The sequence below is a fragment of the Siniperca chuatsi genome, linkage group LG7 (assembly GCF_020085105.1).
Source record: "Siniperca chuatsi isolate FFG_IHB_CAS linkage group LG7, ASM2008510v1, whole genome shotgun sequence".
Lineage (NCBI taxonomy): Eukaryota > Metazoa > Chordata > Actinopteri > Centrarchiformes > Sinipercidae > Siniperca > Siniperca chuatsi.
This window is the reverse complement of record NC_058048.1, coordinates 3,969,903-3,987,289: the sequence shown is the minus strand read 5'-3', so window position 1 is coordinate 3,987,289 and position 17,387 is coordinate 3,969,903. Positions and strand designations below refer to the sequence as shown.

Here is a 17,387-nt window from a genome sequence, read left to right as displayed (position 1 = left end):
GGACTACAGCCCTATTTGATCACTGAATAGATTGAAGATGTAAGTGGTGATTCAGAGAGTGTGGAAGGCTACAAAATTACCTGATTTCTTCTGGTCCCAGTCTATTCAATTCTATCAACTGATAGTATAAAAAAGTGACATATACATATACTTTACTAACTCACAAAATTAGTACTTAGTTTCAAGTTACTCTTTATGTTATTGTAAAAATATATAAATGCATGGTTCTATGTAAAATATTACAAATTGACTGAAGTCTAGCTCTTCTGTCATATAGCAGTTGTTGAAGGCAGACATTTACAAGTTGGTAACATTTGGTTGTTTTCTGGGAGAGCTGGTGTGAAAATTATCCCACTGCGACACCCTGAGCAATAATACCTCTGCACACAGCTGCTTCCATGAACAGCACTGTGACGTCAAATTCCTTCAACAGTCCCAACCATCAGATCTCCAACATCACAAACACTTCAGGATGCAGCGTGGCAACAGCTCCAGCTGAATATCAAGTATCCTCAGTAGAAACTACTATTAAAATACTATTCATGTATTGTTGGGTGTTTTTGTTACACTGTGCTACCCGGTGTGAAGACACATGCAAACACACAGCAGCCTCCCTACAACTCCAGTGCTGAATCAGCCCCAGCTCTCTCTGACAATCACCATGATTAGTGCTCCACTCCACTCATAATGAGCACATCTGTCTTCTCGCAGGGAAAGCATTGATTCTCTGTGATGTGACACGATGCCAGTTAAGAGAAGGACTGCTCTGAAAAATGCCAGTCTGCTGCTGCTGTGGCACCACTGGAAGCTATTCATGGTGGATGTGAAGTGGAGAATCATCTGAGAGCTGACAGATTGCAGCAGCTACATTTACTCTTACTCATTCTTAAATGAATTCATAGATCATCACAGTAGATAGCTTTGTTTTGCACATGATGATGTCTTCACAAACAGCAGCGGCGGATGGCCGCCCACCATTGAGTCTGGTTCTGTCCGAGGTTTCTGCCTCTTAAAGGAAGTTTTTCCTTGCCACTGTCGCCAAGTGCTTGCTCATGGTGGGATTTGTTGGGTCTCTGTAAATTATATTATAAAGAGTACGGTCTAGACCTGCTGTATAGGAAAAGTGCAATGAGATAACTTCTGTTATGAATTGGCGCTATGTAAATAAAATTTAATTGAATTGAAAATTGAATATAGGGATGTTAGGGAACTACATTTTAAACATTAAACTCATTTAAGTCTATGCTAAGGCACCATTTATAAAGAATCTATAAGTTGTAAAGTAATTTGTTAATGGTTACTAAATTTACTAATGCTTTGTAGAACAGTTATAAGCAATTTATAAGAACAGCTTTTGAGGCTTTAGCGGTCTGAGTCAGACAAATCAAGTCTTACAATAACCAACGTTATTGTCTTTTTGTACCAAATTCCTGCTTTGTGTCACGATCTCTCTGCCTTGGCTCAGCAAGCAAATACTGTTTGTGGAAGCACAGAGTATATTTCATACTAAAAAGACTGCAACTTTGGAAGATATCCACTTGATTCAGACTACCAAAACCTCATATTAACTTCATCTGAACTTAAGAAGTCATTTTTGCATGAAACAAGGACTGTGGATTTTGACCCCCTTAACTTACATTGAAATTGCTTTGGGAGGGGATTTCTTGGCAGCCAGTTTGGGCAGGAGGAATGATTACAGCAACCAATAACCCTTTCAGCATACATAGACATATGTCAGTATGGTTTTAGAAAATGTGAAATTATCCTTTTAAATGTTCTGGACTACAGCCCTGAAAGAAACAGGCAGAAACAATTATGTTATAACTAACGTTTTATTAAAACAGAGCACACTGGTGCAAGAAAGTCATAATTCTCATTTCTAATGATCCAAGAGCAAACATTTGTAAGTAATCTGCGATTAAAAATGCTAATAATTCATTAATAAAGTGCTCTTACATTAATCCATCAACTCTGCAAATGTCCATTGTGGTCTTCCTGATGCACTAAAGAGCTATAATAGCTAAAAAAAAAAAAAAAAAAAGGGGATTTTTCACAGCCAAACAAACCAAAAGTTGTTCATACTGATCTAGAACAATATTAGTCAATGATTTATCAAACATTAGTGCAGCATTAAAGCCCACTGTATGGTTTCTTTATCTTTCATCCAAAACCACTTATAGAAAATATACACCACTCACATTGTTTATCACTTCACAGTCTGGACTTTAACTGTGTTTCTCAAATAAATAAAAATAATTGAAAAGCACTGTGAAAACAAGAAAAGAGAATGCATGGACAGAGAGAGGAGGTGTTGTAAGCCACAAGGTGAACAGAGGAAGCGTGAGAAAGTGGAGGAAGAGGTGTAAAAATAAGGTGTGAATCACGAGGCTATAATGTTGAAACACACACACAAATACTTGTATATGTGTGTGTGTGTGTGTGAGATTAAAGGCCTGAAGATGAGATGAGTGTTCATCTCTCATCTGGAAACAGAGGATATCCATTTAAAACAGATAAATGTGTGTGTGTGTGTGTGTGTGTGTGTGTAGTATGCATGTGTTTGAGAAAGTGTCTGAAAGATGAAAGGAAAATGGACAGAGTGAAAGACTGAAAGGGTTTGTCACATCTGTAAGAGAGACTGTTAAGCCGCTTTTCCATCAAACACTTTCGGTATAGTACCCTTGAAACCATACCTAACCTGTACCTAGATGTACCTAAACCCTAGATCTGTTTTGCGTTTCCACCACAGACAGTACTCTTAAATTAACCCCCTTCACTTTTCCAGCAGTTGGGAAACAACTGACAAGACTTTTCGTGATCTTGAGAAGCGCAGCATTTAATATGACACACTGAAACCTATACTGTACATTTACTACCAGATTGACAATTTAACTGCTCAACATCTTCAGCTTAAGAGGTTTGAAGTCCAGGTGGTAAGTGCAAAATTCACATACTATCAAACCATCACTATGGCCAATCAACCCTGATCCAAAACATAAAAAAATAGCATAATGACATAAGAAACCGTTCAGGGAAACCATCACTTATTTTAGCAGACCAATCAACCAGTTACCAGAGATTCTTGACTACCTTAACTGTTAAAACACACATTTTTAACACTACTAATAGGTGGAATAAGGTTAAACAAAAGTTTGCTTTACATAATACAATATAATAGCTACAATAGAATCAGAATCAGAATACTTTATTGATCCGCGTAGGGAAACTCTTTGTTACAGTAGCTCGTCTTTACGTCAGTGCACACAGGAGAAAGTACTAGGAAACGATATGATACACTATAAACACTATAAAACAGGTCAGAAATAAATTAAGTATCATGTCAGTATAAGTATAAGATAAACTAAGTGTCAAGTACCAAGTGGGTTTACTGGTTGATGATGAAAGTACAGTCTAAAATACAATGTAACTACTTATGTAATAAATAATATTAATAAGCGGAGGTGCATGTACTGTCGAAGAGTAATTGAGGTATATAGTATCAGTAGCAATAAATAAGAAAAAACTAACAAGGGAAAACTAATATTGCACGGAAGTAGTACACAGAATATTGCACAATTATTATTAATTATGGCGGAGATGTAATGCTCAATGTCCAGTTTAGTGACCTAGGGTCAAACAGACTAACCCTTAGAGGGAGGAGTTAAAATAGTCCCTAGATTATGAGTATAGTAGTATTGGCTCAGCTTGTCTGAAACCTCAACACAGGGGTAATGAAAAACAGGATGGAATGGAGTGGTTCTGTTGATACCTTCAATTTATAATGAACTGAACTGGTCTGCTTGGTGGAAACACGGCTTTATAAATGAGTGTTATTGAGCCTAGCAAGTACACCAGCACTGAACTTGGTAAATCTTGCTTTTATCCTAGGCATCAGCACAGGTATCTCTGCACGCCCACTCTCTGCACGTGGCTCCCTTCCTTTTCCTCCATTTTACATCCTGCTTGACTTTTTTTATTTGCCTGTGTTCCCTGCCCCTTTATTTCCATTCTGACTCACCTCAGTTATAATTACATTTTACTAAGCCCTGCCCTGAACCCACCAATCCCTCCTATATCCGCTGTATCATGCGACTGTGGCTCGAGGACTGCAGTCTTAGTCATAGCAGATGCTGCATCTCTCACTCTGAAAAGCTTCCATCGCATCCTACTCAGACAGCCAAGGTTGCAACTCAGCAAGGTGCAGAAAGGCGAGGCTAAATTGGTCCTGCTACGGCTGAAGCTCTGCACACAGTTGCTGCCACAACAGTTAATTTCCAGTGGCAACTGAAAGCAGATACAGATTGGTCGCCATGCCAACCTGGCTGACCCCTTGACCATCTCTGCTCCCTCCCTCCTTCCTTTCCTTCCAACATCCTCCCATCCCACGCAAGTAAGCAGAAAATGGCGTGAGAGACAGAAACCTCGAGAGACTGAGTCAATTCAAACTAAATCTACCTGAGCCGATTCAGAAGACCCTGATCCTCCTCACAGGTTTGCCAACGCACACTCCATCCACTCCTTTGTGAAACACATAATGGAGAGTGCTGCCTGCCAGACACTGTCAACACTCCTGTTGATTTCTTTGTATGCTGGGACTCTTGCTCATCTTTACAAAGCAAATATCAACGATTAACATTTGTAAACATCTAGGATCACTGTGCATTTCCGTTAGCTCGATGCGGGGGAAATAAATGACACCAGCATCCCACACGAAGGATTTTCAGCTATCATCCTTGTTGATAAATAGCAGCTACTGGCTACTGGAAGCTGTCCTCGTTTAAAGCTGCTATTAATAAGAATCACTGACACATGTTATGACTCAGGTAAGACTGTTCTGGAAATCACAAAGAGGGAGCTGCAACAGCAAAAAAAACAAAAAAAAACAACCCCCCATAATTGAAATGTCCAGAAGTTTACAAACATTTTTTGTAAACAGTGTCACAGCTCTTGTCAATCAGAATTATTCTTTCTTTCTAATATCGTTCCTTTCTAATAATGCTTTGGTTTGCGGCATCACAGCCAGGCTGGTAAATATGAGCCTGCTCTCTTTGGCTGATTGATTTCACTTTGCAGAATTCACATTTTTCGTTTTCCTCTTACTTGGCTTCCATTTGACCTCATAGATATGGGATTAAAAGGCACGGAGTGCAGTCATTAATAATCAGAAATAATGAGAAAAGTATTCAAGTATCAATTTATTTCAATTCAATTTTGTTTATATAGCGCCAATTCACAACAGAAGTTATCTCATTGCACTTTTCCTATAGAGCAGGTCTAGACCGTACTCTTTATAATATTATTTACAGAGACCCAACAAATCCCACCATGAGCAAGCATTTGGCGACAGTCACAAAAAAAAAACTTCCTTTTAAGAGGCAGAAACCTTGGACAGAACCAGACTCAATGGTGGGTGGCCATCCGCCACTGCCATGTTAGGTTTTGAGAGAGAGAGAGGTTTTAGGGGTGGGGGAGAGGGAGGCACAATGCAAATACCACCTAAAAAAAAATTTAAATAATAGAATTGTAATTGTAGTGTTAATATTAATAAATTAATAATAGGAATGACAGCTATAGGAAAAATAATGACATTATTCTCTGACAGTAACAGAGCCAATAACAACAACTGTAGTAGCAGTTGTCGAGCAGGAACACGGGGGCAGCAGGTGGCCCACAACCACAGATCCAGTCTCTGCAGCTCTGGAGGCAGAAATACCTGCTGAAACCGAGAGAAGGAGAGAGGAGAGAAACGAGAAAGCACAAATCTACGGGAGAGAGAAGATGTCAAGTTAGTAACATGCAGTAATGGGATAAAAATGCATACAGATGGAGAGGGAGAGAAGGAGAGAGGAAAGATGTGCATCATGGGAAGTCTCCCGGCAGTCTAGGCCTATAGCAGCATAACTAAGGGATGGGTCAGGACTCACCCAAGCCAGCCCTAACTATAAGCTTTATCAAAGAGGAAAGTCTTAAGCCTACTCTTAAATGTGGAGGAACCCACATTGGGATGTGATTCAAGAGGAGCTTGATAGCTGAAGGCTCTGGCTCCCATTCTACTTTTGGAGACTCTAGGAGCCACAAGTAAGCCTGCATTCTGGGAGCACAGTGTTCTAGTCAGATAATACAGTATTATGAGATCTTTAAGATACGATGGTGCCAGACCATTAAGAGCTTTGTAGGTGAGGAGAAGGATTTTAAACTCTATTCTGGATTTTACAGGGAGCCAGTGCAGAGAAGCTCTGCATCTCTTTTCCTAGTTCTTGTCAGTAAATGTGCCGCAGCATTCTGGATCAACTGGAGAGTCTAAAGGGACTTATTCGGGCAGCCGGATAATAAGGAATTGCAGTAGTCCAACCTAGAAGTAACAAATGCATGCACTAATTTTTCGGCATCATTTTGAGACAGGATGTCCTTGATTTTTGTAATGTTTTTATGTCCTTAAGGCATGCTGGTATGTTTAGCTAATTGATTGGTTTCATCTGGCTTGATTAATAGATATAATTGGGTATCATCTGCATAACAATGATAGTTTATGGAGTGTTTCCTAATAAAATTGCCTAGAGGGAGCATATATAAGGTGAATATCTCTCTCTCTCTCTTTTTTTTTAAAGGAATGTGAATTTAGAAAGCGATGCACTTATAGGCTTTTGGCAGTCATAACTCAGCACCTCTAGAAGGTTACCTGTTTTTTACATTTGCTTTAGTTGGTTTATCATATACTTTATTTATTTGATACAGAATAAATAATTAAATGTCAATATTTTCTCATCAGTTTTTGGCATCAATGGAAAAAGCTCTAATAAACCCACTGTATACTACCTGCCCAGCACCAAACAGCCGACAGACAGAGTTAGTGGCTAACTAGTGAACATAGTGCAGCTTTTATCAGCTAAAGAGCTTGAACGGGGGTGTGTTTTATTGCTTATGAATTAAACATTTTATTTGTAAGAAGAAGGTTGGTTTATGGCCTCTCTTAAAAGTTACATAGTCTCACTTTAAATTTAACAGCTGAACAACAACAGACTCAAGTTTTACTTCCCGCATGCCAAAACTTCATTGTTATTTGACATCCTTTAGCTGCCACAAACGCTTTGTACGACAGAATGGCTGCAGAAATTGCTGCATAAACACTGCTTTGTCACCTGTTTGGCAGCAGACTTTGTGATTTCTTCGTGGGAGTTGGGCAGCTTGGGGAGAAAGTGGGAGAAAAGAGCGAGTGTTTCCCAGCTTCTCTGCTAAAATCAGTATCATCTCTTGTTTTATATCTCTCCTCTCCTGGATGGAGTGTTATTTTTCCATGCAATCTCCTCCATCTGTCTCAGGACTCTTTTGTTGTTCCGCCAGTGTCCCCTACTGTCTTTCTTTTTCTTTTTCTGTCTGCACCTGGTTCAGGAATGGTAGCATGACTCATAAAGTCAGACAGGTATAGACCCTCAGAAATAAATAAAAATAGTCCAGAGTACATTTATATCAGACATTGTGTTGGAAGATGTATGTGAAATAGATCCAAAAAATAGATGTAATTGTAACCCAGCTGGACAAAACGGGTTAAAATAGAAATTAATAAAGTTATAAACAATTGAACTATTGACTTAAATTTTAAGTTAATGCTTTTATTTCTATTAGATATTACAGTTTTAACAGTTGGAAGTTACTTGAAACTGTGGAGAAATCTAAGGCCAATTTTCTTTGATCTAAAGGGTACAGTTTTTTATTTTTCATATCTATGTCAATGTGATGCCAGTTGCATCGTCTTACTATTCATAGGCAAATTAAAGTTGCAGTTAACTGAATTCGCTTGTTGTGTTTATGGTTATTGCACTCAAATCTTAGCTCCTTCCAAACCTAGAGCGAGGTGTACTCACCCAGGAGTGGGTTACATAATAAATTTCAAATAATTTTACTACACATTTTTATTATTTGTGGTTTGGCATGTTGAACTTGTATATTAACATCGTAAGTATATTGGCTGGTGTAAGATTATCTAGCTGTAGGGGCTGAGGGGCCACCTGAACTCGCACTGTAAATGAAAGCTATCCAGTTTTAGCTGCTGTAAGCCTAAATCAAACTGTTTCACAACTCAGTGAGATTTTGCAGTTCAGTGGGGAGACTCTGTGCAGTAATCACTTTGAAAAGATCGCCCTCTTTTCAAAGCTTCTGTGGCTCTGAGGTCTTTACTGAGAGGTGTGTGCAGGGGTGTGTACAGTATGTTATTGGCTATTAAATCTGACTGTGATTATGGATTTCTCCCTATCTATGCTGGAAATACGAGTGATGTGATTTCATGTTGTCTAAATTTGGCCAGTTATCCACCAGAACAAGGAAGATTTACAACTAAAAAACATGAGTATCGCTACAAAATGTTTTCATCACTATTGGAGGCCTTTAAGGGGGATTTTTCCTTTTTAAAAGCCACACCCACCACCAGTTATTGCTGAATTTAATACAGTAACAAATATTTTGATATGAAAGTGCACACACCCTTGAACACCCACTTAAATCACCCACCCATCAACACACATACATGGATAACCCTTGATACATATTTAAACAGTAATGCACAGTTACTGTGTGTCACACATACTGTAGAGACACAGACATCCACCCCGTGTGTCTGTCAACTTGTAGGGCCTGAAGTTACCAGGATTATTAAAGTCATCAATCATAGCTTGCACATAAATTCAGCTGTATATTATTACTGTGTATGCATACCCAGAGATGTTATGATCAATAGAGAGATTCTGTGTCATGTCAGATGATGCCTTTCGTCTGCTCACACAGTGAAAGTAGTGAGATGTGTCCATGCCGCTGTAATCTCTTTAGTAGCCAGCAGCATGTTACACCAGCTGATTATAAGTCTGAGTGTAAAGTCAACACTAACTGCTACGTTGTAAATAGTTAGTTTCACACTATACTCCCCACCATCAGCTGCACCCTTGCTACTTACCGTAATCAAAACATTGTCTCAAAGAGTGATGTTTCATCAGTGCAGCATTCAGATAATTTGAAAGAGAAAGACACTGCTGACTAGGGGCGAAATAATAATTTGAAGATAATTGAAAATGCTATAACACACAACTACGGTCATGATTAATAAGATCCCTTCAATCTTGGAGTAAAAATACCTCAACAGGTAGACGTTTCTGTTACAGACAATCAAGCAGTGCGAGAGGCAATTCCCAGAGTGAATGTATCATAAAAATCAATGTTCTGCCCTCGAATATTCCAAATAACCAAGTAGCCTACTGGTTATCTAAAAATGTGGAAGTTAAAAGTGTATGGGGTAGAAGCCCATTCAAGGCTATACTATGGAGCAATAGTAAAATTACATTAAACTCAGCCGTTAATGTCATTTCAACACAAATTATTTCTCATATCCCTCTTCAATAATCTATTTCACTGTTTCAGTAAGTCTTCACGACTTAGTGTAACTCATAATTGTTTAAGATTCTGTAATAATCTATATAAATAAATACAACACAGCAGTATTTACTTAGATATTTTTTGCATCTCTACTCGCCAGAATCAAAACCAAGCGTTGTATCGTCAGTGTCATCATAAATATCAAAAGGATGTAGTCTGTCACACACAATGCACTCCCAGCGTAATGGCGAAGAAAAGTTCTGGCTCCATCATTATTCTCTCACATCTTTCTAACCATTCCGCCATGGCAACAATTAATAAAGAATGACTTCAACCTGCTCAGGGGAATTTTGAGTTATATCTTAACTCTACATAGTAACTATCTAGTATGGTGCAACCCATTTTTACTTGTTATAATGCAACTCACACCACTTTCAAACTAAGCTACATTTGAACTTATGCATAGCTGGTGCAACAGGCTGCAGGCATCTAAACCAAGTTTCCCATTATGTGTATATAAGCTTAGCCAGATAATTCTAACCTAGCCTTGCCTTGCGTTCAGAAAATTTGTTACAAGCAGAATGCTGAAAATATCAAGTAACCAGATGGTGGGCAGTCTTCTTTACAACCTTGACATCAAAGTAACAAAACAATCACGATTTACTCTGACCAAGACAAGATTCTTCCATTTACAGTATTATTATTCCTTTATCTATTGCTTAATTTACTTATTTCCTTTTGTCTCCTCTGTGGTTGGGCTACCCCAAAAAGTCATTAAGTAGCTACACAAAGCTTCATGTCCAATGTGCAATTACTACACCTCTGTTGACTTCAGCTAGATCTACCTAAAGTTACAATTTCATATTATGCTCTGTTGTTTTTTGATTATTTATTTTTATTTTTTTTACTATATCATCTCGTTGTATGTTGTCTGTTGTATGCAATAATTAAAAAAAAAAAATGTTTTTAAGCTTCTTACGTTTTGGAGTCTCTTTGTCTTGGTGGCCGGTGCCAGCGTTTGTATTGAGGTTAAATTCACAATGGCTAGCATCCTGTCGCTTCTCTAGTTTTAGTCTGGTCAGAATTGCCCCTGCATGTACAGGTACTTTGCGGAGAGATTTCTTTGGGATTTTGAAGACCTAACATTTTGTCTGTCAGATTAGAATGTTGTAGAGCCTAACATACAAGACTTTGTCATACTGGGATGAGACAGGAGATGTACAATTGAGAGAGGTGAGACAGTCTGAGACACAGACAGCAGCAGACACACAGTAAATCTGAGACAGTTTGTCAGACAGATACAGAAAGACAGGACAAGGGAGACAAGCGTAACCTAATTAGCTTTATCAGCAATGTCAGCACAAATGCTTTCAAAGCACTATCATTCAAATTATACAAAAACATACAAAATACAGAGGATCATTTGTATTGAATTTTGGGGAGGCATGTGTGTATATGTTCACTACACATAGGATTCTATAAAAATAATATTAATTGACCAATTTTGAGAGGAACTGATCTCAGCACCATCGACACCTCACTGGATATTCAGTAGTTCCCAACCTTTTTGGCTTCTGACCCCTTTAATAGGAAGCAATGTCTGCTCACCATCCCTCATTGGAAAAAAGATTAAAGAATAGACTAAGATGGCATCAGAGCTTGTGTGTCTTTGAGTGATCACTAATCATACAGCAAAAAACACGAGTGTAGGAACACTGAGTAAACGGATCAGTATTTTCCCTGCTTTATATCACAGATTTAAACCTGCATTGATCAATATTTTTGATATTAACAGTGAACAAATGATTCTATGCAATGTAAAAGGGATTGTTCATAGTGCTGAAATCACAAAGAAAATTAGCATCTCATTAGCTCTGCCGCTCTATTCAACTTTTTAGCCTTTTTTAGTTAATTGTCTTTGCTTAATGGCATATTCCCTTTATGGTTCTATCTCATCGCTCTCATCATCACCCTTTGGTAGCCCCTTTGGTAGCCCCTTTGGTAATCTGATAAACCCACTGTACACCACTTGCCCAGCAGAGAGAGTTAGCGACTAACTGGTGAACAAAGTGGAGCATTTAGCAGCTGAAGAGCCAGATGTTTCTCTCAGGAGTTGGTGGAATACAACGCAGAGCTAAAAGAGAGTGATTATTGGACTTACATCCATCAGGTGGACAGAGACATGACATCAAATTAATGCTTAATTAATTGTTTGATAACATGTTAAAATGTATACTACTGATACTGTATGTGGTAGCAGCGTATCTGTTTGATGGTCTTCTGTTCCCTAGTGGCCAAAAATCAATTAATGCAGCTTTAACTTTAAGAGCTTTTAAAACAGTTAAAGATGGTCATATACTGTACAGTAATTGCTCATTGGTTCAGATATTGGTTCAGAGTATAATGATATGCAAAACCAATGCTGCCAAAGCATAAGCGTACAGTATGTCATCAGGTATTAGCAAAGCAGGGAGGATAAGGAAAGTGGATGAATGGATGAATAGGTGGAGCAGGAATTGTAGGGATTAACCAAATGAATACATTCTGCATTATGAGTGTGTTGTAACAGTGCTGGGATTAACTGTCCCTCTGCTCTTGTGGTCTCAGGTATGTCAAAATTAAAGCATTTATTTCTGCACGTTTTTTCCTCATTCCCAAATTGAAGGCAATTACACACATAATAGAAAGGATCTGATGATTCATCAGAGCCACAGACACCCAAAACATGAATAAGCAGGCCAGTGTTGAGGGAAGGCATCAGAATGAGAGGAGCAGGGTGTGGTCTCTCCCATGGGAGAGCTGTTCGCATTCTCCGCTCGATTTTTGTGTTTTCACAGAAACAACAGTGCATTAATGTTCACTCCAAGACTACTACACGCTCCCTGTAAACTCAACTTCAGCTCAAACTTTACAGCTTCACTGTTCCCTAACTAGTACTGGATTCCAACAATACTTCTCCATAGGTCAACATGTTAATCTGCCAGAATAAAGTTGCTGTAAATATACTGTACAGACAGCTTTTTGAGATAAAAACCTCAAGCCTCTCAACACTTCCGCTAAGGCTCCGAGAGCAACAATAAAAGCAGACTATTACACCCATAAAGCACTAGTTTTTCCCAGCATCACAGAGAATTATGTTGTTGTTGGTCATTATATTCCACTGTAATATCCACTAGATTCACCTCACAGAGGAAAAACACAAGCAGACAGCCGCAAAAGCTCAGAGCTGATATGAATTCATACTGCAGATGGACTTTTTCTCTAAAATTAATGAAAGTGGTATGTTTACATAGAGACCCATTTGCATGAATGCAGTACTTTTGTATAATTTTTGTTTACCAATAAATCAGCACATTGTTAAAACTTATTAAACCACGAACCACATACATCGAAATGAGTACAAATTCTATGTTTGTGTTTGCTTGAATAATTGTGTCACAATGTTGCTTTTACCATCAGTCCTAAAAAGCTTATTATGGCCGAGCATTAATGCAGCAATTACAGATAGAGGGAGACGGTTAATGGATGGGTCACTGGTAGAAAAAGACTGTTTACCTCGAATTCGCTCTAATTTTCTGCATACGAGGCGATACATTTCTCTGGGCCACTTCTGTGTTTCTGCTACATCTAATATACTAATGTCCTGGTAGTATACAACAGTGCATTTGTGTGACTCACTGTGAGACTCTGCTTACTTGAGACTTGACTGGCTGATTTGACTTGACTTGAGACTTGAAGGTAAAAAGCTAAGAAGATTTGACTTGTTGACCTATAAATATCAAAAAACTGTGTGGTGCGTAGTTTGATATGATAATATCAATAGCAATCATGGATATGGAATGTTGATATCAAGTCACCAAAGTCAATATCACCTTTCATTCTTTTATAAATCTGTATCCTTCTGACATTCAAATTAAAACCATGCATTTGGGTTATTGGCTCAGTTGTGCGCATTCAGCATCCCAAGCAACATAGACAGCAATCTACAGTAAAATGCAAAAAATATTAATAACTAAAAAGTCATGATAAAGTGTGTATTTTCTTAATTTTGGAAATATCATATCTGTTTTTCACAAACTATGAAATCATTTTTTGTGCTATTCTCATCACTATAATGTAGATTTCCTTAAAGTGTTACTTTTTAGTCTCAGTTACATCCTGTTGCTGTACAGAAATTGTCAGGCGGTCTTCTTTTACAACTCACCATTTTTCTTGCAGATTTAAATCACTACTATTACTTTTGTGCTGCTGAGAGCCAATGTCCCCCCACAGAGATCATTAGACTTTATATGCTCTTATCTTTAATGAATTAGTATGAACGGACAACACAATTACCCACAGTGTAGGGCACGCTCAGGGAGCAGCTGCACACAGGCTACAACCCTCTAAATATTTAAAGGTGTTGTAGGCGGCCAGTAACTTCTGAAAATCACATTTCAGATGACTGTGTTGCTTATGATTTAATAAGTGGCTGTCATCTCTCCCCTAGAACAAGAGATACAGAGGAAAGTATTCACTAATAACATTATCTCCACACACAAGTCCATTAGCAAAACTCTGAGAAAGCCTGGAGGTGGAATGAAGAAATGAGTCACAGCAACATGTTGACCTTTGTGTAGATACAGAGGACACTGTATCCTGTAAATTCACATAATTGTTCTCTTTATACTCTTGTGTTTCGCTCATTTACACAGAAATGACGCATTTCATACTGCACACATTGTCTACTAATTTGCAAATCTAACACCTTCCAAACATTTGGTTGAGAGGAATGTACTGTAGCTCGACAATGACTGGACAGATTGCCATGAAACTGGCTGTAGACATTTGTCATATTCAAAATATAATACACTATAATACAGCTAAAATAAATGAAGTACAAACGGTATAGTACAATGTAATAATATAAGTAATAAGTAATAGTGCAATAATGAGTACTGTCAAGTTAAGTGTGGCAGATGAACCATATTATCAGAGGTGGATATTTCACAGCAGTAATAAGTATGAATAAATATCAATAAATAGAGAATATTAAACTGAAAACAGAGTATATTGCACAGGAGTATTAAAGTATAAGTATTAATATTGCACAATATTTCAAGTATTGCAGTGATGTTAGAGGGAGGAGTTAAAGAGTTTGATGGCTACAGGCAGGAATGACTTCCTGTGGCGCTCTGTGGTGCATTTTGGGGGGATGAGTCTTTCACTGAAGGTGCTCCTTTGTTTGACCAGCACGTCATGGAGTGGGTGGGAAACACTGTCCAAGATGGCATGTAGTTTGGCCAGCATCCTCCTCTCTGACACCACCGACAGAGAGTCCAGCTCCAACCCCAACAATGTCACTGGCCTTACGGATCAGTTTGTTGAGCCTGTTAGCGTCCGCTGCCCTCAACCTGCTGCCCCAGCATGCAACAGCATGCAGGATAGCACTGGCCACCACAAACTCATAAAATATCCTCTACAATCTCCACACTGACCCCCTGGACGGAAACCGGAGTCACTGGTGCCTTGGTCCTTCGAAGATCTACAACCAGCTCCTTAGACTTTGTCGCATTGAGTTGCAGATGGTTCTGCTCACACCATGAGACAAAGTTCCCCACCACAGCCCTGTACTCAGTCTCATCACCAATGCTGATACATCCCACCACAGCTGGGTCATCAGAAAACTTCTGAAGGTGGCAGGACTCTGTGTGGTAGCTGAAGTCTGTGGTGTAGATGGTGAAGAGGAAGGGAGAGAGAGGACAGACCCCTGAGGGGCCCCAGTGTTGCTGACCACACTGTCCAACACACAGTGGTGCATACGCACATGCTGTGGTCTGCCAGTCAGGTAGTCAACAATCCAGGACACTTGCATCGCTGCCAGCTTCTCACCCAGCAGTGCTTGCTGGATGGTGTTGAAAGCACTGGAGTCGAGTCAAAAAACATGATCCTCACCGTGCTTGCCGACTTGTCCAGGTGGATGTAGATGCGGTTCAGCAGGAAGATGACAGTGTCCTCAACTCCCAGCCGGGGCTGGTAGGCGAACTGAAGGGGGTCCAGGAGGGGTCTGATCATGGGCTGCAGCTGTTCCAGCACCAGTCTCTCCAGGGTCTTCATTATGTGGGAGTTTAGTGCCACCGATCTGTAGTCCTTGGAGCCACTGGGAGGCGGCGTCTTCGGCACAGGAACGAGGCAAGTCTTCCACAGAACAGGGACCCTTTGAAGACTCAGAGGAGTAAAAGTCTCTTTTGTCTGGACCCCTCTCTCTTCCCTCGCCGCTTCATTCCACCTCTGCATCCTCGGTGTGTCCTCCTCCAGATCTCAGTGGGGACATCGGTTGTCCTAGGCACCATGCCGCTCGGCTTCAGCATGATCAGCTGTTCCCTGGTGTAACTGAATCTAAAGGGCAAATTTCCATGAAATTTAACGAGTACATTCATGCTCAACGGAGGATGAACCTTTTCCACAAGCTTTCCTTTAGTGCCACTCTCAGGCCAAAATATCACTATTACACAACAAATATGAGACTGAGCACATTCCAGACCTGGAACTAATCTAGGTGACCTCCTAGGCAAGATCTGAAAATGCGTCTCTCCCCTTTGAAGTTTGCTTGAAAAAGTCAGTCACTGTACAAATGATCTCACTTGAATTAATGTATATAATTACCATTATATACCACGTGTCAGAAGATTTAGATTTAATTAATTTATAATTTAATTAATAAAGGTACCCTGTGCGGGTCATGTGTAAAATGACCCCCTCTGCATAAAAAATTTGAGACTGCAGATGGAATGCAAATATTCCTGCTGCTGATGGTTGCAGGTATTTAACTTGAAAAGAACTGCATACATACTACAAGCAGTTGTAAGTGACGTTATTATTAACAATCAGTCATAGGCCTATCACAGTGAAAGTGGAAAAACTTGTTTTTTCTTTTGTGAATTTGGAGTGGTCTGACTGTGAATCTCCTCCAGGAAAACTGCTTCCTAGATGATATGTGCGGACGGAAATGCAAGTAAACACAATCTGTTGACTCACGCAGTTTGCATGTATTGAGTGGCCACACTCAGTGTTGCAGGATCACATGACACACACTGGCCCAAAAATACCTTTTCCCATACACAATAATTACTGAAGGAACAGCTTGAGGAGCTGTATCAATCAATTATTTCAAACCATTCAGCTGTGCAGGAAGTCAGCCAACCATGCTGGAGGAGGTTTCTAGGACAGTATTATGGACCCAAAAATGTGGAAGCCCACAAAGCCTGAAATTCTTTTTCAAACTTTAATAAGAGTGAATGGGGAGCCATCTTGGAACACAGTATGTTAATACATACATGATATATACCCTTTTGATTTCAGTGACCCCGTGGCCTTTCCTCTTGAGCCACCCTCAAGACAAATTAAGTTTTTAGCTCCACTAACTGAGGCTCTAAGAAAAGCATAATTATCTGTATGGTGGTGTTATCTCTGGCAGTTTCGTATTGTGGTGTGTGATGAACATTGCAGCCTTTAGGAGCCACTTATGGGCTTTATCTTCTTCTTGTTGGTAAGTCAAAGAATGTTTCAGATGTATTTATTCATTTCTATTGTCCTCCATGTTTTCATTTTGCTAATAATCTCTCACACTTGGTGCCTTCCTCATGTTGGACATTTTACTACTCTCTGTTCTTCTCCACTCCATCTCTCTCTTTGTTTTCCCCCTGCTCTCCTCTCTTGTCAATATTAACCCTCTCAACTCTTGTCCTCCTCTGTCTCCAGCTGCCATCGAGGCCTGCCTGGGTCACCTGCTGAAGAGACGAGCAGCTGGTTTTCTCCGTAGCGACAAGATCGCCGCCCTCTTCACCAAAGTCGGCAAAGTCTACGACACGGCCGGCGAGGTTTGCCGTAAAGTGCAAGAGCAACTCCAGCAGCAGGCTGATCTCACCAGGTTGGTCTTCCCTTCCCCTCTCCCTTTGTTTTTACTTTTTGCTGAACTGAATTCCTACAAAACTGTCACTATGCAACAGTGAGTGAGCGCTCACTAAATGCCTTTTAAGAGACAGTTT

General features: G+C 39.6%; 1 protein-coding gene across 1 annotated transcript in view; it reads left to right on the top strand.

The window, feature by feature from the left end:
• Positions 1-17,387, top strand: part of sgsm2 (small G protein signaling modulator 2) — a 102,430-nt gene that overhangs the window by 46,101 nt on the left and 38,942 nt on the right. Inside the window, exon 4 of the mRNA XM_044202527.1 lies at positions 17,101-17,269. Within this exon, the coding sequence (XP_044058462.1) occupies positions 17,101-17,269 (169 nt within the window). The remainder of the gene's footprint in view (positions 1-17,100; positions 17,270-17,387) is intronic.